At 47.2% G+C, this 24,360-nt stretch overlaps 1 protein-coding gene and 1 long non-coding RNA gene across 2 annotated transcripts in view; one reads left to right on the top strand and one right to left on the bottom strand.

Moving 5' to 3' along the window:
* The window catches only part of CTDSPL (CTD small phosphatase like), a 123,242-nt gene extending 110,147 nt beyond the window's left edge, over nucleotides 1–13,095 (bottom strand). Inside the window, 2 exon segments of the mRNA XM_020285516.2 lie at nucleotides 12,778–13,038; nucleotides 13,041–13,095. Of these exon segments, the coding sequence (XP_020141105.2) occupies nucleotides 12,778–13,038; nucleotides 13,041–13,080 (301 nt within the window). The 5' untranslated portion in view covers nucleotides 13,081–13,095.
* A 174-nt stretch (nucleotides 13,096–13,269) lies between these two features.
* On the top strand, nucleotides 13,270–21,558 carry LOC142872908 (uncharacterized). Its single transcript, XR_012920998.1, has 2 exons — nucleotides 13,270–13,354; nucleotides 21,367–21,558. It is a non-coding gene; the product is annotated as an uncharacterized LOC142872908 (long non-coding RNA).
* Nucleotides 21,559–24,360: the final 2,802 nt, after the last annotated feature.

Raw genomic sequence — 24,360 nt, 5'->3', positions numbered from 1 at the left:
CGTGTACCCATTTTTAGTTCCCACTTCTAAATAAGAACATATGGCATTTAACTTTCTGATTCTGAGTTATTCCATGCTGCTGCAAATGACATTTTATTCTTTTACATGGCTAAGTAGCATTCCGCATTTTCAAGTGTCTAATCATCCGCTAATGGACACTTAATGGCGATTTCATGACACTGCTACTCTGAATAGTGCTGCAATAAAAAAGTGCAGGTATCTTTTTAATACAATGATTTGTTTTCTGTAGGGTAGATACCCAGCACTGGGATTGCTGGATTGAATGGTAGTTCTATTTTTAGCTCTTTGAGAAATCTCCATACAGTTTTCCATAGAGGTTTTACTAATTTACAGTCTGACCATGAAATGTATTGTTCTAACCAAAACAAAAATGATTATGTTCAGCTATTTACTCGAAAAGGGGAAAGAAAATATGGCTCTGACTGAAGTCTTGGAATTAAAGTCAATGGTTTCTGATTTGCACATAAGTGAGCCAAATACTTAAAACAAATTTCTGATATGCTAAGCATAAAAGCTAAATCTTGACCAGAATACAGAGAGAGAGATTACATACAATTTAAAGTACAGTATGCATTCTTAGTGGTACTAAAAGGCTACATTTATTCAAGCCAAGTTGACAAGGTGGTGCAGTCTGTTCTACAAGACACCCCGAAACATTAAAAGCTTAGGTTAAGTACTAATTTTGAAAGGTAAGAACAGCATCAGTCATTAAATATGAAGCCACTTCTCTTCAATTTTTAAAGTGATTTAAGTAGCAGGATTTTAAAACATTTTGGCAAATAGCCTTAATACGAATTATAATTACAAAGAAAGCTTTCAGTTTTTAACTTGAAGCAGCTACTCAGAACCAAAATGAGCTATTACTTAGGTGATTACATAATCCTTAGCATCCATAAAGACCACTGTTTATTCAGAGGACTATATCACCAGTGTTTTCAGTCCTGATCCCAAATACAAAAATGTCCACATCCCAACCCAGTGCCACAAGCAGTTCCCGAGACTTTGCTCCATTGCATGTTACTATTTCAGAGCCATAAGGACAAATATTTGCTTAGTTTTATTTTAACTAAAGCGCTGAATATGCATCCTCAGTTTTTAAAAAACAGGAAAATGTATGTTAAGGGATCAAAGTAAAGAAAGAACTATTTAAGTGAATTTTTAAAAGAAAGGTCATTAAAAACATTGAACTTTAAATGTCTACTGAGTCAGGATTCAAGATCTAGAAAGTAAGTTCTAATGTATATATTAAATCTTCAACATTGCCCGAGAGAATCCTCCCCTTTTCAGTATCTAGATGCTACAGGCCTTGGCACCATATTATTACTGTCAAAGCAAATGAGGAAAAAACAAAAACAAAAAAACCCGTGTGCGTTTGTGTATTTGTGTATATATTTAAACCCAGACTTATTTGTGGCCAGACTGTTTCCTGACCTCTGCCAGTTATGGGCTGAAAGGCCTGGTGAGCCCACTGGCATGTTCATGCATCCCTCTTCCCACACCCCCAGTGTCACCAAAAGGGAAAAAGCCATTTACCTCAGAATTAAACTTGAAGCTATGTGGTCCCTTCTGAAAACCCAGGCCTGCCATTCCAAAAGGGGTTCCTCCCCAGTCTGGAATGCCCCAGTCAAGTTCAGCCTGGGGCAAGTTTTTGGAGCCCACAGACCCACTTCCAGGGCAGTCTAGACTGGAAGCAGACTTTTCCAGTCACTGGCCAGCAAGCCCTGTCTGGTCGCCAAGAGTGCTAAATCCATAGACAAGCTCCTTTGTGCTTGCCCCAAGAAGATATTTCTGTTTACTCAAATGGATGCTTTTGTAACTGAGAAACGAATGGAAAGATATGAGGCTATACACACTTGCTAACCAAACAGAATATTAGATAAAAAATAGATTTAAATGAGGATATTCATGATCTTGAAGCTGAAATTTGGGTGTTAAGCTTATGAAAGTATCCTGTTAAGGTTTGTTAAGTAATAGTTGTCACTGATCCAGACTTGATTTCACACTGAATTCGTTATCATTTCTCTTTTTAGGGGAAAATAAAGATTCTCAACGCACTAACTGAATTTGACTTTTACATTGGTCATTAGCACAATGTTGAACTAAACCTTTAAAATGACAACTTTCCAACTCTAGTCTTCCTTAACAACATACTTAATATGGATAGGTCTAAAAGTGAATCAGGGGACTTCTGCCTCCAGGAAGATGAAGCAGACATACTTCTTCCTATTCTCCCCACTAAGCACAACTACAAACCCTAGACATTATATATAAAACATAAAAAGACTCTGAAAGGTGGGGAGAAGAAAACAGATCATTTAGGGACACTGGGACCTGAGGAACATTATGGTAGTGATTTCTCTGGGTTTTCTTTTTGCCCCATAGATCCTAGACTTGGAGGCAAAGAAGCTAGCTATGGGAGAAAACCAACAATTGCAGAGTTGTACCAAAGGCCTACTCTGTAACCAAAGGACCAGAAAAGACGCAGTCTAGTCCAGCAAGACAGACAACAGCTACTCTACTACAGTCTCTCTCGCTCTCTCTCCCTGCTCCCTACCCCACTGTGGCACCACCTCTAACCATGCCACCAAAAATCTAATGGGTGCCTAGAATTCCATTCTCATAAGGGTGCAAAATGAGATACCCCACTACCCCTGCTGGAGTGCTACCAACGAAGGCCAAGTAGGAAGCAGGGACACTCATCCCTGAAAGCTAGTAATGAACCCCCCTCTACCAGCATGGCCGGCTTGGACTTCCACCCTCTCACCCAGCGTAGTGAGGTGCTTCCCCACCCACAGGGTGGTGTCAGAGGAGATATAGGAAGAGTCAGGGCTTTCACCACACCCAGTGGTAATGAGACCACTCCCACTGCAGCCTAGCAGATACCAGGTGGGAGCTGAAACTCCCTCTCTGCCAGGGGTAGTTCAAAAGAGGCCAAGTGGGGAGCCTTGACATCGACCCCCACCTAATGGTAACAAGATGGTGCCTCTCCTTCCCTGATAAAGGCATGTCAGAGAAAGTCAATTAAATAAGACGCAGAGTCTCATAACACAACACCACAATGTCTAGGTTTCAACTGTAATTCGCACGTTATACCAAGAGCCAGGAAGTCTCAAACTGAATGAATTAAAAAAGAAAAACACCAATCAATAGATGCCAACACCAAAATGCTACATACACTTAGCTGATGAAGCTCTTAAAGCAGCCAGGATAAAAATGCTTCGACATGCACTTCGGGGCATGTTTAAAACAAATGAAGAAAACAGTCTCAGCAAAGAAATAGTCTCAGCAAAGAAGTAAAAGACATAAAGAAAAATCAAATGAAAAATTTAGAACTAAAAAATATAATAGTTAAAATAAAAATCTCAGTGGGCTTAATACCAGAATGGAGGAAGTAAGGAAAAATCAATGAATTTAAAGACAGAACAACAGAAATTATCCAATTCACGTGACAGAGAGGAGAAAAGACTGAAAAACAAGGAACAGTCAGTATTGATAAACCTGTGGAGCTATAACAAAAGATTTAACATTTGTGTCACTGGAGAAGAGAAAGGACAGGGTGGAAAAAGTACTCAAGGAAATAATGGCTAAAAACTCCCCAAATTTGGCAAGACATAAACCCCAAAAGCTAAATGAACTGAAAACAGGATAAATTCAAAGAAATCCATGCCAAGATGCACCATAACTAAAGTTCTGAAAACTAAAGATGGTATAGCCACTTTGGAAGACAGTTTGGCAGTTTCTCACGAAACTAAATACCTTATCATAAGATTCAGCAATCATGCCTTTTGGTATTTACCCATATGAGTTGAAAACTACACAAAGCATCTGTACACAGATGCTTATATCGGCTTTACTCATAAATGTTAAGACTTAAAAGCAACCAAGATGTCCGTCAGTAGATGAGTGAATAAAAAAACTATGGCACATCCAGACTATGGAATATTATACACCTCCAAAAAATGTGTTATCAAGCCATGAAAAGACATGGAGGAAGTGTAAATGCATAGTACTAAGTAAAGGAAGCTAATATGAAAAAGCTAATACTGTATGATTCCAGTTATATGCCATTCTAGAAAAGACAAAACTATGGAGACAGTGAACAGATAGTGATGGTCAGAGATTAGGGTGAGGGAGGGATGAATTAGTGGAGCACAGAGGATGTTTAGGGCAGTGAAATTATTCTGTATGATGCTATAATGGTAGGTACATGTCACTGTACATTTGTCTAAACCAGCCGTCCTCAAACTACGGCCTGCGGGCCACATGTGGGTGTTTTTGCCCGTTTCTTTTTTCACTTCAAAATAAGATATGTGCAATGTGCATAGGAATTTGTTCATAGTTTTTTTTAAACTATAGTCCGGCCCTCCAATGGTCTGAGGGACAGTGAACTGGGCCCCTGTTTAAAAAGTTTGAGGACCCCTGGAAACCTATAGAATATAAAACACCAAGTGTGAATCCCAATGCATACTTTGGACATTGGTGATAATGACATGTCAACGTAGGTTCATCAATTGTAATAAATATACCACTTAGTGTGGGATGTTGATGGTGGGGGAAGCTCTGCATATATGGGGTGAGGGAATACATGGGAACTTTGTACTTTCTGCTCAATTGGCCATGAACCTAAAACTGCTCTAAAAAATAAAGCTTATTTGGAAAACATATTGAACTCAATGAAAAAGAAACTACAACATATCAAAGTTTGTGGAACACAGCTCAGGCAATGCTGAGAGAGAGATTTGTAGCACTAAATGTATGCAAGAAGGAAAGTCTCAAGTCAATCATCCAAACTCCCCTCCAAGAACCTAGAAAAAGAAGAGCAAAATAAACCCAAATCAAGCAGAAGGAAGGAAATAAAGGTAAGAATAAAAATCAATAAAGCTGAAAACAGAAAAGCAATTTAAAAAAACAAATCAATGAAACAAAGAGCTAGTTCTTTGTAAAGATCAAGAAAGTTGAGAAATCTCTGACAAGACCAACAAAAAAAATAAGATACAGGGACACAAATTACCAATATCAGGACAGGGCACGTAACCATAGATTCTGCAGGCATCAAAAAGATAATAAGGGAATAATATTCTAAACAACTTTATACACATAAATTTGACAACTTAGATGAGAAGGATCAAATCTCAAAAAGCAATTACTACAATTCACCCAATTTGAAAAAGATAATTTAAACAGCTCTATAACTTTTTTTTTTTTAGAGATGTGGTATTGCTATGCTGGCCAAATTCCCGGGCTCAAGTGATCCTCCTACCTCAGCCTCCTGAGTAGGTGGAATTACAAGCATGTGCCACCACTTGGCCTGATCATCTAGGCATTGTATGTACTGAAGCATCACCATGCATCCCATGAATATGTACAATTATTATGTGTCAATTAAAAAATAAAATATTTTTAAAAAGAACACTTAGAGGTAAATCTAATAAAGCATTAATAGGACTTGTATGCTGAAAACCCTACAACCCTGAAGACAGAATCAAAGAACATCTAAATAAATGGAGAGACATATTATGTTCATGGATTAGAAGACTTAATAGAGTAAAAATGTCAATTCTTCCCAAATTGATACACAGTTTTAATTTAATACCTATCAATAGCTCAAGAAGATTTTTGTTTGTAGATAAGATTACTGTAAAATTTATATGGCGAGGCAACAGATTAGAACAGTTGAAACAATTTTGAAAAAGAACAAAAGTTGGAGGGATCAGTCTACTCTATTTTAAGATTTACTATTTAGCTACAGTAATACAGACTGTATGGTACAGGCAGAAGGACAGACACATAGATCAGTGGAACAAAATAAAGAACCTGGAAACAGACCCACACACAATCAATAAAAGGAAATATTTATAAATTGTATCTTATCAAAGTTTAAAACTTTTGCTCTGCAAAAGACTCTGTTAAGAGGATGAAAAGACAAGCTATAGACTAGGAGAAATATCTACAAACCACACATCTGAAAAAGGACTAATATCTACAATATGTAAAGAATTCTCAAAACTTGACAGTAAAAAAAAAGAAAAACTCTGATTAGAACATGGGTAAAAGACATGAAGGGACATCTCACCAAAGAAGATACATAAAAGGAAAATAAGCACATAAAAAGATGTTCAACATCATTAGCCATCATGGAAATGCAGATTAAAACCATAATGGGCCATCATTACACATCTATCAGAATAGTTAATATAAAAAACAGTGAAATGATAAATACTCAAGGTGATAGATACCCTAAATTCTCTGTCTTGATCATTTCACATTCTATGCATGTAACAAAATATCACATGCACCCCATACATATGTACAAATATTATGTATCAATAAAAAAAGAAAATGTAAAAGAAGGGGTAATAGGGAATTCCTTCCTGGTAACAGAACAGTTCTGTAGCTTGATTGGATAGTGGCTATATGAATCTAAACATGTGTTAAAATGCATAAAGCTATATGCAAAGATGTACAAAAAATGAGTTCATGTAAAAACTGCTGAAATTTGAGCAAGATCCTTAAGTCAAATTAATTATATTGTGCCATTCTCAATTTCCTGGTTTTGATAATGTAATACAATTCTATAAGATGCTGCCATTGGAGACAATAGATGATAAATACATGGATTTCTCTATTATTTTTGCAACTTTTTGTGAGTTTATAATTATTTCAAAATAAAAATTTGAAAAAATAGTGACAATACCTAATGCTGGTGAGAATGTGGAGAAATTGGATCACTTATACATTGTTGGTAGGAATGTAAAATGGTACAGTCACTCAAGAAAACAATTTGGTATTAAATAGTTTCATAAAAAAGTAAATATACAACTACCATATGATCCAGCAGTTGCACTCCTGGGCATTTATCCCAGAGAAATGAAGACTTAGATTTACACAAAAATGTGTATGCCAATGTTTATTGCAGCTTTATTCATAATACTCCAAGTCTGAAAATAATCCAAATGTCCTTCAAAGGGTGAATAGTTAAACAAACTATGGTATATCCATGTCATGGAATACTATTGAGCAATAAAAAAGAACAAACTATTAATACAAGGAACAAACAACCTGGATGAATCTCTAGAGAATTACATTGAATGAAGAAAGAAATTCCAAAAGATCACATACTGATTGATTCCACTTAGATAACATTCCTAAAATGACAAAATTTTAGAAACAGAGAACAGATTAGTGGTTGGGCTAAGGAGGGGGCAGAGATGGGAGGGAACCTCTTGTGATGGAATTTTTCTGTTTGTTTGTTTCTTTCTTTCTTTCTTTTCTTTTCTTCCCCTCCCTCCCTTCCTCCCTTCTCCCTCTCCTCTCCTCCCCTCCCCTCCCCTCCTCTTCTCTCTCTCTCTCTCTCTTTCTCTCTTTCTCTCTGACTGGGTCTTGCTCTATGGCCTAGGCTAGAGTACAGTGGCAGGATTATAGCTCACTCCAGCCTCAAACTCCTGGCCTCAAGGGATTCTCCTGCCTCAGCCTCCAAAAGAGCTGGGATTCTTACAACTGCATGTAAATATACAGTTATCTTCAAATAAAAGGTTTAATCTAAGAAAGTTAATCAAACTGAATCTATTTCAAATATGTTGTCATCTGAAATAATTATTGCTTCTAAGAGGCTTCCCTTGCCTATAATTTTGTTAGCAGCCCAAAGGTTAAAGTTTCTGAGTTAATGTTAAATGTTGCAAACATTTAGGGGAAACATAGCTAGCATCTTGAGCCAAAATATCTGCCCAAACAAACTCGCCTGCAAAAATCTCATCAGGTACATGTATTAGCTTACAAAATAATTAACTGTTTAGCTAGCATTGATATGTCCTTGGTAATACTGTATATTAATTGAGGTTTTTTAGCTTTATTATTGTTCAATTCCCTCAAATTATTTATTTCTCTCCAAAGAGCTATGGGACATTTCTTTTTTTAGTTAAAAAAATTCCTCTGTGAAACACAAGCATATTTCATTAATATTTAAACAAGGCAAAGTTCCCTCACTTCCCACCCCAGTCCTCTCCCCAGAGATAATCACTGTTGTCAATTTATTTCCTTCCAGATTATTTTTTGTGTATTTCTACACATATATACAGTTTGTGTATATGTGATTTTTTTTTACAAAGAAAAGACCATACTGTTTATATCATTCTTCAAATTCTTTTCCCCCCTTTAAAATGTCTTGGAAATTTACATGTCGGTATGTTTAGATCTAATTTAATTCATTCTTTTCAACTGCCTTGCAGAATCAGTATTGATGTACCACAGTCTAACCATTCCTCTGTTGACACTTAGGATAGTTCTAAATTTTGCTACTGCAAGCAACGTAGCTAGCAGTGAACATCCTTGTACATGTTTCTCTGAGCACAAATGAGGTTATTTCTCTATGAGAGAAACTTAGAAATGAAACAATAGCATTCAAGGTGTGGTCAACACTGTTGATTGGCTGAACACCTGTTCCTACCTATTCCCAATCTTCCCCAATCCTGCCTCCCACGACAAAGGCTGAAAAAGCTAGAAACTCACTCATTATAGTTTGCAAGGTAGGGGTGTCCAGGTAACCCAGTTCTGGCCAATTAAACATCTGCAAAACACTGAGGGGCGGTCCCTAGGAATGTTTTTGCTTTCCAGATAAAAGGGATAGACATGACTGGCATTGTCTCTTTTTCCTGCCATGAAGCTGTCTGTGGTGTCTGGTGCGGCGGCAGCCATGTTACAACATGAGGGAAAGCCAAGAGAATCACTATGATCCTGGCCCTAATATCAATGAGCTGCTAAACCAAAGCCACCAGTAGCCCACTCCAGACTGCCTAGTATGTGAGAATAAACCATTGATTTAAGATGCAGTGAGTATGGTTTTCTGTTACTTGCAGCCAAATGCATTCTTAACTGATTCAGCTCTCTCTAAAATGTCTGTACTCACTTTATTCCCTCACAAAAGTGTATTAAAAGTAGCCATTTCTCAAACATTTATCTACTTTGAATACTGGCAGTCATTTAGATGTATAACAAATCTGATGCATAAAAGCGTTTCACAAGAAGCTGAGTGTCACTTCACACATTTGTTGGCCATTCAGATTTCCTCTTCTATGATTTCCTTATTCATATCTCTTGTCCACTTTTCTACTATATTGTCTGACTTGTTCTTATTGATTTATAAGAGGAAGTTTCCAAATCACAAAGTGGGCTGAGTTAAACTTACAGGGAAATTTGTCTCTTTATCTTTATACTATCAATCAAATCAAACACAAGTGTAAGAAATAAATCTTCATGACAGGCCAGGCTGACAGTGACAGTCATCTCTGAGTGTTTGCACCACCACGTGGCAATGTATTAACAAGTAATTCAACTCACACCACAGCCCGTGCTTAGTACTTCCTTTGTAAATATACACCTGAAGAAAGGTTTATGGAATAGTGACACACTAGTGAACTAGGCAGAGTCCTTAACATATATCATCTCTTTTAACCCTTGCATCTGCCGGGCGCGGTGGCTCACGCCTGTAATCCTAGCTCTCTGGGAGGCCGAGGCGGGCGGATTGCTCGAGGTCAGGAGTTCGAAACCAGCCTGAGCAAGAGCGAGACCCCGTCTCTACTATAAATAGAAAGAAATTAATTGGCCAACTAATATATATAGAAAAAATTAGCCGGGCATGGTGGCGCATGCCTGTAGTCCCAGCTACTTGGGAGGCTGAGGCAGAAGGATTGCTTGAGCCAGGAGTTTGAGGTTGCTGTGAGCTAGGCTGACGCCATGGCACTCACTCTAGCCTAGGCAACAAAGTGAGATTCTGTCTCAAAAAAAAAATAAATAAATAAATAAATAAATAACCCTTGCATCAAACCTAAGAGGCAGTCCTTATTATTCCTATCTTACAGAATAAATGATAAAAGTTAACATTTAAAATCAACAGTTTTTGGCCAGGCATGGGGGCTCACACCTGTAATCCGAGCACTCTGGGAGGCCAAGGCGGGAGGATTGCTCAAGGTCAGGAGTTCGAAACCAGCCTGAGCAAGAGCAAGACCCTGTCTCTACTAAAACTAGAAAGAAATTAATTAGCCAACTAAAAATATATAGAAAAAATTAGCCAGGCATAATGGCACATGCCTGTAGTCCCAGCTACTCGGCAGGCTGAGGCAGAAGGATCACTTGAGGCCAGGAGTTTGAGGTTGCTGTGAGCTAGGCTGACGCCCCAGCACTCTAGCCCAGGCAACAAAGTGAGACTGCCTCAAAAAATAAATAAATAAATAAATAAATAAAATCAACAGTCTCTTTCCTACCACAAAAACTTAAAAAATTCCAGGCCTAATATTTTAAAAACAAAATGGTTGTCTATCTCAAATTAAAATTATGCAAAATATATTTTTTACATAATTTGATGTGCCTACCTGAAGACATCAACATGCTTAAGCTAGAAACGCTGCTGAACCTGTTTAGTGGTTTATGAATCTGAAGAAGCTGCTCCAAAATCTGGCTCTAACGTTTATTGCCACACTATACATAACCAAAATCGTTTCCATTTTTGAAAGTGAAAACCTAAAATGAGTAGGATTTCAATGATTCAGCAAGAAGGACCTATTAGCGAGGCACCCCACCCCATGGCAGCAGGTAAGGAATTCCCAGGCCTAATCAGTTAACAACCAACCAATCTGACACTGGAAAACAAACAACATAGGCTGTTAAAGATAATAAAAGATTGTCATGAAAAGCAATGTAAACAAGTTGAATAGAACAAGTGTATCCTTGAGTATTTGTACATGTTTTGGATTTTGAACACATTGACGCTGCTTTAAAAATCCTGGCAGCTAGAGGAAAAGGGAAAGTTGGCAAAGCTCCTGCTCCTGGGGTGGGGGGTGGCAGCAGGAGGGCTGAGGCTCTGACAAATATTTCCCTGCTTTATGCCACACCTCTCCTGACAAGAGCTGTGGATTCTCTCTGGCAAAGCATCACACAAAGCACTCAATCCACAGCTGATAAGGAGCACAGGCAGCAAACCTCCTTGGTGACTCCAACCAAACCCTCCCTGGGGGGATACACCCAGCCGGGGGCCCCAAGAACTGACAGTCATATGGCAGGAAGGCCAGACCACCTCTGCGCTGCCCGTTTGGGCCCTGGGAAGACACAGGGATTCACCTGGAGCATCCTCTTGCAGGACTTTTTAGACCATGTGTAAGGTATAGAAATATGCCTGGAAGATTTTGAATTCTTTATTTTACATAAAAGAAATCCAGTCCACCGACACATACAATGTTTATGGTTTACAAAAGTTCAAATGGGTTGACAAATCCCCAACCCAAGGGTACCTCTCTGGTGATTCCTTCCATTTTCCTGGTGGGCTTGCCCAGTGGCCACTGCTTGGGGAACAGAGTACTTCGCTCACCCCTGCCCAGCTTCCTAGTAGGGGGTGCACACCTCGCCCACTGGTACAGCAAGGGTGGTAGCACATGGAAAGAAACCTCTTTCCCAAAGTCTGCTGTGGCCAGGTCAGGCTTTGAAAGGGGGCAGGGGTCCTGATGGGCTGCACCTGACATTGGTCCAGGTGTTTTCGGGACACATGAGGGGAAAAGAAGCAAGCTTTAGTCACCAGTACAAAACAAGACATATTTCTTGGCCCTTCTAAACAGTCTGTCCAAACCTCAGGACACTAGAGGCACAGAAGGCAGGGCATGCAAGAGAAGGCGATACCAAGCCTCTGAGGGGGCAGAGATACCAAGAAAAAAGAGCAAAACGGAAACAGAAGAGGGGGACTGGGATCAAAATGTACCCAAATCAAACCAGGTACAGCAGCACAGTGCTGGCCTGGCTGAGCCCTTGGCCAGGTCTGTGGGAAGGGGCACTCCTGGCACCATAAGAGCTCCCCAAGTGCCCATTTGGGCCCAGGGAGGGCCAGGCCTTATAGGCTGGTAGCCCTGAAACAGCTCAGAGTGGAGAAGGGGGATGGCTCAGCACTGCTGCTCCCCTCCCCCCAGCAATTGCACAACCAACTAAATATACCCAGACACATGGCCTCTGTCGTGTGCACAGGCAGGCACACACATCTGTACACACAGGTTAGTGGTTAGGTGCATAGATGCACACAAAGCCTCACTGTGTGTGAGAACACACATACGTATACCCCCTCCCAGTGAAGGGGTACAACACATTCCATCCGCCAGCAGGGAGGTGCACACACACAAACTCTTTCAGGAATGAACAGAAATACGACCTCTCTGCAGGTTCACACCCATGCACACACACTCCACAACCCCTCGATCAGGTACATACAGACCTCTATATAAGGTACACACAACAAACTTACAGCCTGTCAGGAGAACACACACTCACAACCTCCCTGTTAGGTGCACACAGACTCTTAATCTCTGTCGACTTGTGCACGCGCAACATATATGTGCACGCACAATCTTTCAGATGCACAATACACTCACAATCTCTCAGGTGCACACACGCTCACTTCTCCGCTGCCGGGAGTGCATACACAAACTCACAACCTCCTCGTTGAGCTCACTCACAACCTCCTAGTGAGCTAACCCTCGTCAGGAGCACACACACTCACTCACAACCTCTCCATCAGCGCATGCACACTCACACTTGCTCAGTCAGCACACGCACACTCGCAGCCTCTCTCCTCCAGGCGCACCCCACACCCACGCACCCTCCTGGCCGGGTGCACCCCTCCCCCAGGCCCGTGCCGGCGCATGGCAGCGAACTCCAGCAGCGCGGGGTGTGCACACGCCCCCGGCCCGCAGCCGCCCGCCCGCCCGTCCCGCGCTCCCCCCTCACCTTTCTCGCCTGCGCCTGGCGCCCGGCCCTCGTCCTCCTTGGGGTTGGTCACCTGGGTGATGATGGCCGGGCCGTCCATGGGTGCGCGGCGCGGCGGCCGCCCGCAGGCCCGGCCCCCCGCAAGCCAGGCGCACGGGGGCGCGGCGCGGGGGGCGCGGGGGCGCGGCGCGGGGGGGCGCTCGCAGCCGCCGCCTGGGAGCGCCCGCCACCCGGCCCCGCGCTCTGGGAGAGGCGGCCCGGGCCCGCGCCCCAGCTCCCGCCGCCGCCGCCGCTAGGCTCGAGCGGCCGCCGCCTCGTCACCATGAACCCCGGAGCCGCGCCCGGGAGAGCCGCGCACGGGGAGGCGGAGCGGGAGGCCCGGCGCCGCTGGAAGCGGGAGCGGGCGGGCTGGCGAGGGGGAAGGAGCGAGCGACGAGCGACGAGCGAGGGCGGGAGGGCGGGAGACAGGGAGGGAAGGAGGGAGGGAAAGAAGGAGGGCTGGCGGGTGGGTGTGTCCCGGCCCGGGGACAGGCCTCCGCCGCCGCCGGCGCTGCCCGCTCGCCCGGGGGGAGAGGGGTGCGGGGCCGACGCGGAGGCGGTGAGCGGAGGGCGGTGGGGGGCGTCCGCGTGGCGGAGGGGGTCCTGAGCAGTTGACTGGGGTGAAGGCTTGGCGTGTAGGGGCCGCCGGAGGGGTTCCGGAGGTACATGTGAGGGGTGGGGGGGCTGGGGTGTGAGGGATGTGGGGAGGAGTCTGGGGCAGATGGGTGGGGTGAGGCGCGTCGGGGAGGGCTGAGCAGGCACCCGCAGGTGTAGGGATAGGATTTGGAGGGGTGTGCAGTGTGGGGGCCAAGGAGGGATCGCATGGAGGCAGGAGTGAGGAGGGGGCCTGAGGAGGGAAGTTACCGGGAGGAGGCAGAAGGGAGTAGACCTGTGGGGTGGGTGCTGTGAGGGTGTCTTGGGGGAGGTGCGGGGTGAGGGGTGTCCCGGCGCCGGAACCGAGGAGTCTGGTTTGTGGGCGCGGAGGGCAGCGGTGTGTGGAGGTGGGGGGCTGCTAAGGAGTGGTCCCTACACCGAGGCGGCCCACGGAATGGTCCGGGCGGGGCCCCGGTGGGATGAAGAGCCGGGGAGTGTTGGGTATGTTCGGAGGGACCTAGGGGTGCGCGGGGTGGCGGAGGGGTTCTGGTTTGAGGGGCTTAGGAGTGAGCTGGAAGGAGGAGTGGTCTGTGCTAGGGGGACTCTGCGAAGTGGGCCGGAGGCTCGGGGCGTGCGGGTGCCGGCGGTGCCCGCATCAGCACTCAGCCCCAGAGCATGCGGGCCGGCGGGCCGCGGAGCTGGGCCAACCACCTGGCACGTGAGGCTGTCGACGCCGAGGGGAGCCTGTGCAATGGGCATTTCCGGGTGCTCTGCAGCAAGGGGGCCGGGGAATGCTTTGAGGGCAGAGGAGCGGAAGAGGCAAGTGGCGGGCAGAGCCGGGCTTAGACTGTGCTTGTGCAGTGCAGCTGGCCACTGTCAGGCCTGGGGCGACAGCCAGCGCGTGGGCGAGACGGAAAAGTGCCGCCTCAGCCTCGAAGAGTCGGAGCCCTTTGGCACCCGCGCCCTCCGGTTGCAACTTGCGAGCCACTTTCGCAGCTCTGTAAACCAGGGGGCGGGGCAGTGCCGCGGGGAGGCGGGTCCTAGGGCGGGGCGGGAGCGCTCGCGCGCGCTCTCCACCAATCAGGTGGGTTTGGGAGGGCCAGCGGAGCGTGGCGTAGGTGGGCAGGGCTCAGTGGGCGGCCTGCGGCGAAGTGCGCTCTGCCTCCGCCCGCCGGGGTGCGCGCGCACTTCGGGCCTGGCGGGCAGGTCCGGCCCCCTCACACCAGCGTGGGTTTCTGGAGGCTAGGCTGGGACTTTCCTCACTTCTCTGCATCCTATGAAAACTCCGGGCTGGATGCGGCCAGGTCGCCTGCCTCCCCAAAGTTTTAAAGAATACTTCCGGAAGTCTCTGTACCTGGGGGAGCCAGGAGTGGGAGACAGCCCTGGGAGAGGGCTCCTGTGGCTGAGGCAGGTGGGAAAGCCAGCTTCAGGGGAACCGCTGTAAAAAGTGGGTATTAGACGAGAGGTGAGCATTTTGCCCCAGCATTGAGGACCTCGAGTGGCATTAGTCTTGGTGGTGCCGCTTGCCGTTGGGGTGTGCTCACGATTGAGTAGCTGCTTTCCTAAGGGCACCTATGGGACCTTAGTGAGTCGCCTGGGGCTGAAGGTTGAAGTGAAGTGCCATTTTGGTTAGGAAGCCAATTCCTACTGTAAGTAGCCCGGGCTCCCAGAGCATGCCTTCCCTAATCCTCCCAAGTATGGACCAGATTAGGGCCTCATGGCACCCAGGACTTCTCTTGTTCCAGCTTCTAATGCTCTTCACATTTGGTATGAGGGCTGGCCTGGGGCCTGGTGAACTCAATGTTCTCTGAATTCTGAGGGGTCAGAGAAGGATCTTCCAGACATAGCTGTGTAGGGAGGGCCTGGGGATATGGTTCTCCTACAGTTTTTGGTAAATAACGGCAGAGGTCAGCATCTCTGCTGCCTGTTTGATGAAGCATCCCAAATAGTCCAGCAGTGAAGACTGATGACAGGTGATGAGAGCATTTGTACTCATTGATTCACATGCTTGAGGGCTGGATCTCTTTTTGGAGGGATGAGGGGATACTTCCAGAGGTTTTGTTCACTTAGCTAAGGCTCAAAGCAGCCTGTTATCTTTTATGTCCTTGTTCCTCCCATATGCTGTTTATTTAAATGTTCAATTTATTTATTTCATAGATATTAATAGAAATAAAATATTTGACTCATTCAAATGTTCAATTTATTATTTATTTCATAAATATTAATAGAAATATATCACCCATACCCCATCACCTTTTTTTTTTTATTGAGACAGAGTCTTACTCTGTTGCTCAGGCTAGAGTGCCGTGGCGTCAGCCTGGCTCACAGCAACCTCAGACTCCTGGGCTCAAGCGATCCTCCTGCCTCAGCCTCCCAAGTACCTGGGACTACAGATGCACCACCACACCTGGCTAATTTTTACTATTTTTAGTAGAGAGAGGGTCTCACCCTTGCACAGGCTAGTCTCCAACTCCTGAGCTCAAGTGATCTTCCTGCCTTCCCAGAGGCCAAGAGTGTTAGGATTATAGGCGTGAGCTACCACGCCCAGCCCCTATCACCATTCTTAAATCAATCTCTAATTTCCTCCATTTCTCCCAGTCCTTGCCTTTATGCTGACATAATTTTTATGTAGCTATAAGAAATAGTTAAAATTACAAGGTTAGTGTTTCTCCATGTGATAACATAATCACTATAACTACCATTATAAATGATTACATAATACCTCACTGAAAAAGTCTTAGATAACACAGCATCTTGGTTTTACAGATGAAGGAAAGATTCAAGAATTGTTGGGACAACTGATTAGCCATGAAAATATATCTGCACCTCAGTCTTTACAGCATATTCAAGATAGATCAGATAAATATTAAAAAACAAATATGGGTAAGGGCTTTTTGACCTTGGATGAGAAAGGCCTAACTAAGAGTGACAGAAACTTCACAAATTACAAAGGATAAGATTGATATATTTGGCTACATGTGTTCATTCAACATTTAATGAGTGCCTTTTATGTGCAAGGTTCTGTTCTAGACACTGGGGATCTTAGAGTTGTCCAAAATGAGGATTAGGCTGGGCGTGGTGGCTCACGCCTATAATCCTAGCACTCTGGGAGGCTGAGGGGGCGGATTGCTCAAGGTCAGGAGTTCAAAAACCAGCCTGAGTGAGACCCTGCCTCTACCAAAAATAGAAAGAAATTAATTGACCAACTAAAAATATATATACAAAAAATTAGTCGGGCATGGTGGCGAATGCCTGTAGTCCCAGCTACTTGGGAGGCTGAGGCAGGAGGATTGCTTGAGCCCAGGAGATTGAGGTTGCTGTGAGCTAGGCTGACGCCACAGCACTTACTCTAGCCTGGGCAACAAAGTGAGATTTTGTCTCAAAAAAAAAAAAAAAAAAAGGATTCGTGAATGGAGCTATTATCTCACACAAGTCAGGCATAGCTAAGGGCTGTCCTGGGGGTCCTTAAGCCTCAAGGTACTTTGAGGCTCTCTGGGAATGTGAGCAAAGTAGCCCTGGTGACCTGAGGACAGGTGCCAGCCATTAGAGACCAAAGGACATCAAGCCCCAGAGAGGGATGTCCAGAAACAGTAAAATAGGGGTCCAAGGGAATCAGGACAGAGGACCAAAGTGTGGTGGAAATTGTATTTTCAAAACTCCCATCATGTAGTGTCCATGTACCACCTGTACAAGGACAGGTTTAATGGTTTTCTTTAAATTATTTTTTATTTAAATAGAAAAGTAGTGGATAAGATTTTTTTTTTTTTTTTAGAAAAGGCAAATGGAAAATAAAAGAAAGACTATGACTCTAGAAAGAAAGTGCTGCAAAGAGCAAGGGAGCAGAGATTGGGGTGCCAAGGGTAGGGGGACCCGAGCCTGGGAAGCACAACTCCAAGGGGCCGAGGACAGGAGCAGAGAAGAAGATGGAAGGAACTGGTAAGGGCAACCGAGGCTGGAGTCTCTGGTAGAGCTCCGGTGTGGGAGGGAACACTTGGACTCAAAGGTGGGAGCTGGGGAAGACTGCTCTGGGAGTGCTGGGTGGAGGTTGAAGATAGGGAGAGGCTGGCCCTGAGGAAGGAGCACTGGGCATTGAGATCCAAGTGCCATGCTGATTTGAGGAAAAGGGAACTGGGGAGGGGCAGTACAGAATGGGTGTTCCAGGTAGAAGGAGCAGCAGCATGTTCCCAGGCTTAGAAGCAAGAAGAGCAAGCTCTGGGAAAAGTCTGCAATGGCTGGGGCTTAGAGCTCTGGTGCTGAGCAGCGCTCGGATCACACAAAGCCTTAGAAACCAGGAAAGGCATCTGGGCTCTATTTTGGGGGCCATGGGAATGACATAATCAGATACGTGTTTAGAAAATTCCTGCTGACTAACAGATTGGGTCTGAGGCAGTGCAGGAAGCAGAGAAGCCATAGAAGATGTTGCATTAATACAGAAAGGAGGTGATGGTAGTTGTGGGGATGGAGAGAGCTAGTGAGATTCCAGACACATTTTGAAAGGAGGATGGACAAGTCTTGCCTATGGGTTGGGCTTGAGGAGTAAGGGGTGAGCAAGAAGGAAATGCCCCCCCCAACTTTCTTAGCTTGGGGGCCCAGGCAGAGTGGAGGGCCCTGTGAGATGCTGTCTGGATCTGTCATTCCCCGTCATGCTCCTGCCCTGCTTTCCATCTTTGAATCTCCCCCTCCAAGCTCTGTTTCTTGTTCTGCTCTGCCTCCTCTCTGTATGCATCTCAGTCTCAAGTTCTGGGTGTCCATTACTCAGACTCATCTCTTGGTCTGTGTCTCTGTCTCTAGCTTCACGTGCCTCTGGCTCAGTCTTCCCAGCACCTTCTTTCAGAGCTGGGCCTTAAGACAGCAGATCGATTAGTAAAAGAGCAGAATTAGGATGTGGGCAGAGATTCCTGGTGGTTAGTCAAGTGGATACAAACCTGAGCCTGTTCACAGGCCTGGCTCTTGGGGTCACCTTGGGCAGCAGCTCTTCCCTCCTACTGGGAACCAGGCCCAGAGCCTCAAATCAGCTCCAAAGAGGCCTGTGCTAGCCCAGGCAGGCCGTGCCACACCCATACCAGGTATGTATTAGGTGCCTTCAGTGTGCCGGGCCTGGGCCAAATGCAGTAGACAAAGTGCCCTTAAGGGGCTCACAGCCTAGTGGAGGAGGCAGAGGAATAATCAGAGGGTGGCACAGAGTAGAACTAATTTATTCTGGCAGTCCAGGGAGTCCCCACAGAGGAGATGATGCTAACAAAGTCATTTTCAGAGCCCTCGGTTCTCTGAGTGAGAGGACGTTTCCATCCATAGTGTCCCAGAGCGGGCTGCATCTGAGGAGCAGCAGGACGTAGTGTGGAGGAGAGGCTGGGTTGGGAATTGAACCTGAGGGTAATCTGAAGCCATTGTTACTTCTTGAGCAAGAAACAGGTATGCCTTAAGAAACTACTTCAGATGGGTAGGTTGAAGTCAAAACTCAAACCAGCTTAAGCAACAGTGGGGACTATGTTGATTCATGCAACCAAATCACGGTTACATGCCTGGGCTAGAGTGGTCTGCAAGTGGCACATCAGAAGCAGGGAGGTCAAGGTCCCTAGTGCAAGGATGTGAACTCCAGCTGCCTCTCCCCATGACCAAGAGGATCAAGTTATTAGGAAAAGTGGAGGATGTCCTCACAACCCCAGGTACCTTGTCTTCCCCACTCTGGTTGCCCCAAGACATCATCTGTAAAGGGTCCCCAACAGCTCATTCTTTTGCCCTCTACACCCCTTCTTCCTTCCTCAACATCCTGACCCTTCCTTACCAAGGCTGTCTCTCCCCATCTCACCTGGATTCTTCCAATCAAATGCCTATGTCCACAGACAACTGGGGCTTCCTAGCAGTCTTCTCCCTCTGCCCTCATTGCCAGGGATGTTCTCTACCTGTCCCCAGGTGGGGCCTGTGTACACCATCCTTCCCACCTGCAGACACTCCCCAGAATAAGGCCCCCCAGTGGGTCGGTGGTCCAGCAGGTGTAGCCCGCCCCCTGGTGGCCACCATGTGGTAAGGTCCTTCCCATGTGTCCAACTGGACATGGAAGGCCTCACTCCCTGCCAGCTCCTTGGGGTACACTATAGCCTGAGAGGGCTCGGTAATGTCTCTCACTTTATCTAGCTGTCATGATTTGTACTCTTGTTCAGCTTTCCCCAGGGCATTAGCAGAAAATCACCCAGGAATGTGAGGGCCCGTGTTCCTGTCTGGAGGGGGTAGAAAGCAGGGGAACTGGATTGACGTGCCCCACATGGAAGCCAGTCTTGGCGAGGGAGATGAAAAGGTGGAGTGGCTGCTGGTGAAGGAGGGAAGGGCAGTCAGCTGGGGTCTTGAGCACAGAGAGAAAAGGACAGCTGCCATAAGTGTCAGGAAGCGTTTGGGTAATTTGAAAGCAAGACACAGTCTGGTCTAAGATAGACTCTGGGGCCTTGGGGCTGAGCTGGAACATTCTCAGGGTACTAAGAAACCCAAGAAGCCTTCCTGGAGAAGGACACCCCTGCCACTTCCCCTGTACCTCCAAATTACAGATCTGCCCTACCCAGAGAACTTGGGTACAAAAAGAAGACATAGCCCTGTCTCAGGTCTTCCCTGAGAGCCCTGGTCGGGGGGAGGACAGGGCACCCTGAAACCCTGTTACAAAGGAATGCCCTGGAGCGGAGGGGGCAGGACAGCCCTGTGTGCCCTCAGCCCACTGGTGCTGGCTCCCGAAAGGGCAGGGGTCACAGAGTCTCAAGTTGGTTTGGTGACTCTGGAGCCATTGAGCCCTTTGAGGTGGGACCCCGCACTTTTAGTCCCCATGTGGATTTTCCCTTTGATGAGTTTCCTATATGTTAGGTACCAGGTGTCACCTGGCCAGGCTGGTGGGGGCTACCTTGCTTGGCTGCTGGCATCCATGGCCTCTCTCACCCAGGCTCCCCAGGCACAGGTACCCCCTTTATTCCCTGGCCTGTGCCTGCAGAGGCTGTGTCAGAGCTGAGGCAGACAGACCCAGACATGGGGACAGCCTGTGGCATGAGTTCTGTGCCACCCGTCACCCCTGGCTGCTGGCAAAGAGGAAGAGCCAAACTACGTGTGCTAAACCGCGTGCCTGTGTGTATGTTAGAGAGGTCCACGTGCGTGTGTGTGCAGTCCCATCTGGGAAGCCTGCTACCTTCAGCGTCAGCTGTGACAGGAGGCTGCTGTAGCTGCACCTCTTGCTGGCACCACCGGCACGGGCGGGGCCCTGGCCAGGCCGAGGAGCTATTCTGCCAGTAGGTCTGGTCACAGACGTACATGTAGCATGCAGCTACATGCTCATTTGTACATGGGCTCACATACATGCCAGCACACAGGCACACACGTGATGAGGCTGTCTCTGCCCAGGCCGGTTTCTCCACGTTGGCACTGCCTGTCCCTCCCTCCCTGGCCCTGTAGGTCCCACCCTGACAAGCACCACCCTACCCTTCGGCGCCCCTCTTGCTCTTGGACAGGTTCTCAGAGCCTCCCCCATAAACGTGATCACAGATGAGAGCAAGGGAGTGTTTGCAGGCAATTTCTACTTTTTACACAAATTTCCCAGACGCCTGGATCAAGAGAGGGCTGGGGACCGGGGTAGGCGAGAATACAGAAAAAAAATAACACCACCGTAAATCAGTCTGTCTCCTGATTCCACTCTCCCCGCCCTCCACACACATGCACACATTCCTCCTTAATTGCCCTTAGCACACGCACTCAGGTGGCCCGATACGCACGGTCCCTCTCCCCACATACACTGCTAAACCCACTTCCTAAAAGGGGCTCTTAGCACCAAGGAACTGCCATTGTCTACCCAGTCTGCCTCTGATCCCACCCTGGCCGTGGGAGACACTCCCTGTGACCCACACTTGAGTGCCGGGCCGGGGTGGGTGGAGAAGGAGGCCTGCAGGGACCCTGGGCTGAGGAGGCAACAGGCAAGTGACATCCTTTCTCTGGGCCTTACTTTTCCAGGCAGGAACATGCCAATGACGGTCTGTTGCCCGGAAGGCCCTGGAATGAGTGCAAAGCGGAATGCAGCCCCTGTCCTGGTCTGAGCTTATAGACGGGACCAAGGGAGCAAAATTTCTGGACATTCCATTCAAAATTATTTTTAAAACATTAAAAGAAAATGTTTTGGAGAAATAAAGATATTAGCGACATGGATTTGGAGAGATCTTGAGAATTCACAAGGCTTTTTAAAATTTATTGTGTCTGTGAGTCCCTGATGGCTCTTGGTAGGAGAAATGAAGGGGAGTGGGTGTCACCCATCCTGCCTGCTGACTGTGCACACCAAGCTCTGGCTGGGGGCCATGTGTCCCCGGGGGTGAGAGCCTCCCTCGGCTGCAGGGAATGGAGACCGTGTTGGGGAAGGGCCGGCATGAGGGAGCTGGACGGGGGTCTCTGCCCACCCAAGGCCTCACAGGAACTCAGCTCAGACCATGGAGAAACCCACCGCCTGGCAGGCCTCAGCGATGACCAGCTGACCTCAGGAAACTGGGCCATTCAGTGACCAAGGCCACTTCAGACAGAACGCCTGTTACTCCAGACAAGTCATTTGTCAAGAACATGACTCAGCCGCATCTTCCATCGCTGCTTCTCTTTGAGTCTAACCACCCGTCCTCCTGTTAGCAGCTCACTAATTATCCCAGTTTAAATTCAGGAGAGAGAGAGAGAGAATCTGTTTGGCTTAGTTCATTACCATTTTGTCAAGTTACTGTGGTTATATAAACAATTACCCCCAAAACTTAGTGACTCTAAAACAAAAATATTTATATGCTTATGAATCTGTAATTCGGGCAGGGCATGGTGGGGACAGTTCATCTCTGCTTTGCATGGTGCTACCTGGGCTGCTAGAAGTCCGGGAGCCGGAATCCCCCGAAGGCTCACTTTCTCATTTTTTCTCAGGTCGTAGTTGATGCTGGCTGTCAGCTGAGGCCTCTGGGTTGTCGGGCTGTTTATTTTCTATACTCTGATGCAGGGGTACTCAAACTTTTTAAACAGAGGGCCAGTTCATCGTCCTTCAGACCGTTGGAGAGCGCGGCGCACATTCCACACATGCGCACTGTGGGCCCAGAGGAGTCGGCTGCTAAGCAGGACAGGCAGCGGCAGCAAAAACACCCAGAGGGCTGGATAAATGTCCTCAGCTGGCCACGGGCTGTAGTTTGAGGACCCCTGCTGATGTTCTGACATCTTGGGCCCTTGTTGACCTTGGACCTACTGCCCCCCTTCAGGGGGAGCTGATTCCTAGAGATAGCACACAACTCACCTGTGAGGGTGTCTTTCATATGCAAACCGACCAATCACAGAGCCTGTGCTCCCAGCCACCTGTGCCTTTACCAAGCTCTTCCACTCCAGGGCCACCATTCCCCTGCCCTAGTCACCCCAGGGCCAGATACCAGACAACTGTGGCCAGTTCCTGTACCCTAGAGCTCACTGCAATTATTTAAACTGGCTAATCCTGAACCTGCTTGCCCCATCTCATCTGTTTCTTTCCATAGACACCACAATAAAGGCTGTCGCCATAGCCCCCCTTTCTCCCTTAGCTTTCTCACCAACCCCAAAGCTTCCCCGTGTGCCCCCCCCTCCCAGAGCATGGCACACCCCCTTCTCTTGGGATCTGGGAGTATAACAAGGCAATCACAAAGTCCCATTTAGGTTCAGGGGCAGGAGAAGCAGACTCCACCCCTTGCAGAGGTGTGGCACAGTGACAGAAGAGCCTGTGAGTGGAAAGGTTGTGGTGGCCAGTCTTGGACATTACAGTCTGCCACAGTCATCCTCTCTGGGCAGCTCCTCATGCCAGGCCACCTCATGGCTCACTGGCTGGTCAACGTGGGGGCTGTTTAGATGTCCAATCCTACCCCAGTGTTGTTGCTAGACCCGAAGAAGAGGGGCTTTTTGCCCTGGGCCTGGGGCTTTAGAAGTCCTCATTCCAGCCCTTGTCCAGCTGTTCCCTTCTCCATGGGATGAGGACTTTGTAGGACACAAGGGCAAGTGGCTACCTGAAGTCTGTGCATCCACCTGCCCTGTTCTAGAACACCCTTTGGACACCTGGGACCCTGGGATTTCCTATCCCATGGGCACAAGTGTGGGGCCAGTGTGCCGGGGAGAGATGGGGGGCAGGCTGGGGACCGGGAGCCCAACCCGGCTCTCGCTGTGCCGTCATGCTCCCCTGCAGCACCCCAAGGAATCTGATCTTTTAAAATTCAAACCTGGTCTTTCTGCCTCAGGTTTTGTTGCAGTTTCCTGGTGTAGATTGGGTGGAATGAGGAAAAGCCCCATGGCATAGAGAATTGGCCTCTGCTGTTCTCTCACCCCACAACTGTCAGAGGTGGGCCTGCCCCGGTCCCACCAGCTGTGGACGGGGAAAGTGTTTCCAGAGGTGTAGAGAAGACCCCACACCTGCCTCCTGCTTTGGGCAGAGACTAAGGCACCGGGAGATGCGTCCAGCCCTGTCACAGGGGTCTGTCTTCACCGGTCATCACAACCTCTCTGTGGGACAGAAATGAATAGTACCATTCTACAGATGAGGAAGCAGGCCCGGTGTGGTTGAGTGACTTGCTCAGTCATGAAGCTGAGCTGGCAATGACTGGCTAGTGTCTGGGTCAAGGTTATAGGGCAAATCCTTAACAAGGAGAATCCAGATCTTGACTTTAAGCTCCCACCACTGTTGCACACTGTGCTTAATACGGCAGGGGTCAGAAAATGATTCTCCTTGATTTTCTGAAGAAGGGATGGCATTGACAGCAATCCAGAAAATTGCTCTGGAATAAACATAATAATTAATAAAACCTCCTCAGCCTGGGTGGAAATGTGTTTATCTGGGGCGAGTAGCACATGATCAGGGGCTGAGACAGACACTTCCTGCATTCGGGATAGTGAGTCCTGAAACCCAGTATCTACTAGATCTGTGTTCACTGGGCTGCCATGTCCTCAGGCAGCTAAATTCACGACTCCTAACTGCATATC

This window comes from Microcebus murinus, chromosome 1 (genome assembly GCF_040939455.1).
Source record: "Microcebus murinus isolate Inina chromosome 1, M.murinus_Inina_mat1.0, whole genome shotgun sequence".
Taxonomy (NCBI): Eukaryota; Metazoa; Chordata; class Mammalia; order Primates; family Cheirogaleidae; genus Microcebus; species Microcebus murinus.
The sequence above is the reverse complement of the archived record's forward strand: the minus strand, read 5'-3'. Positions and strand labels throughout refer to the sequence as shown.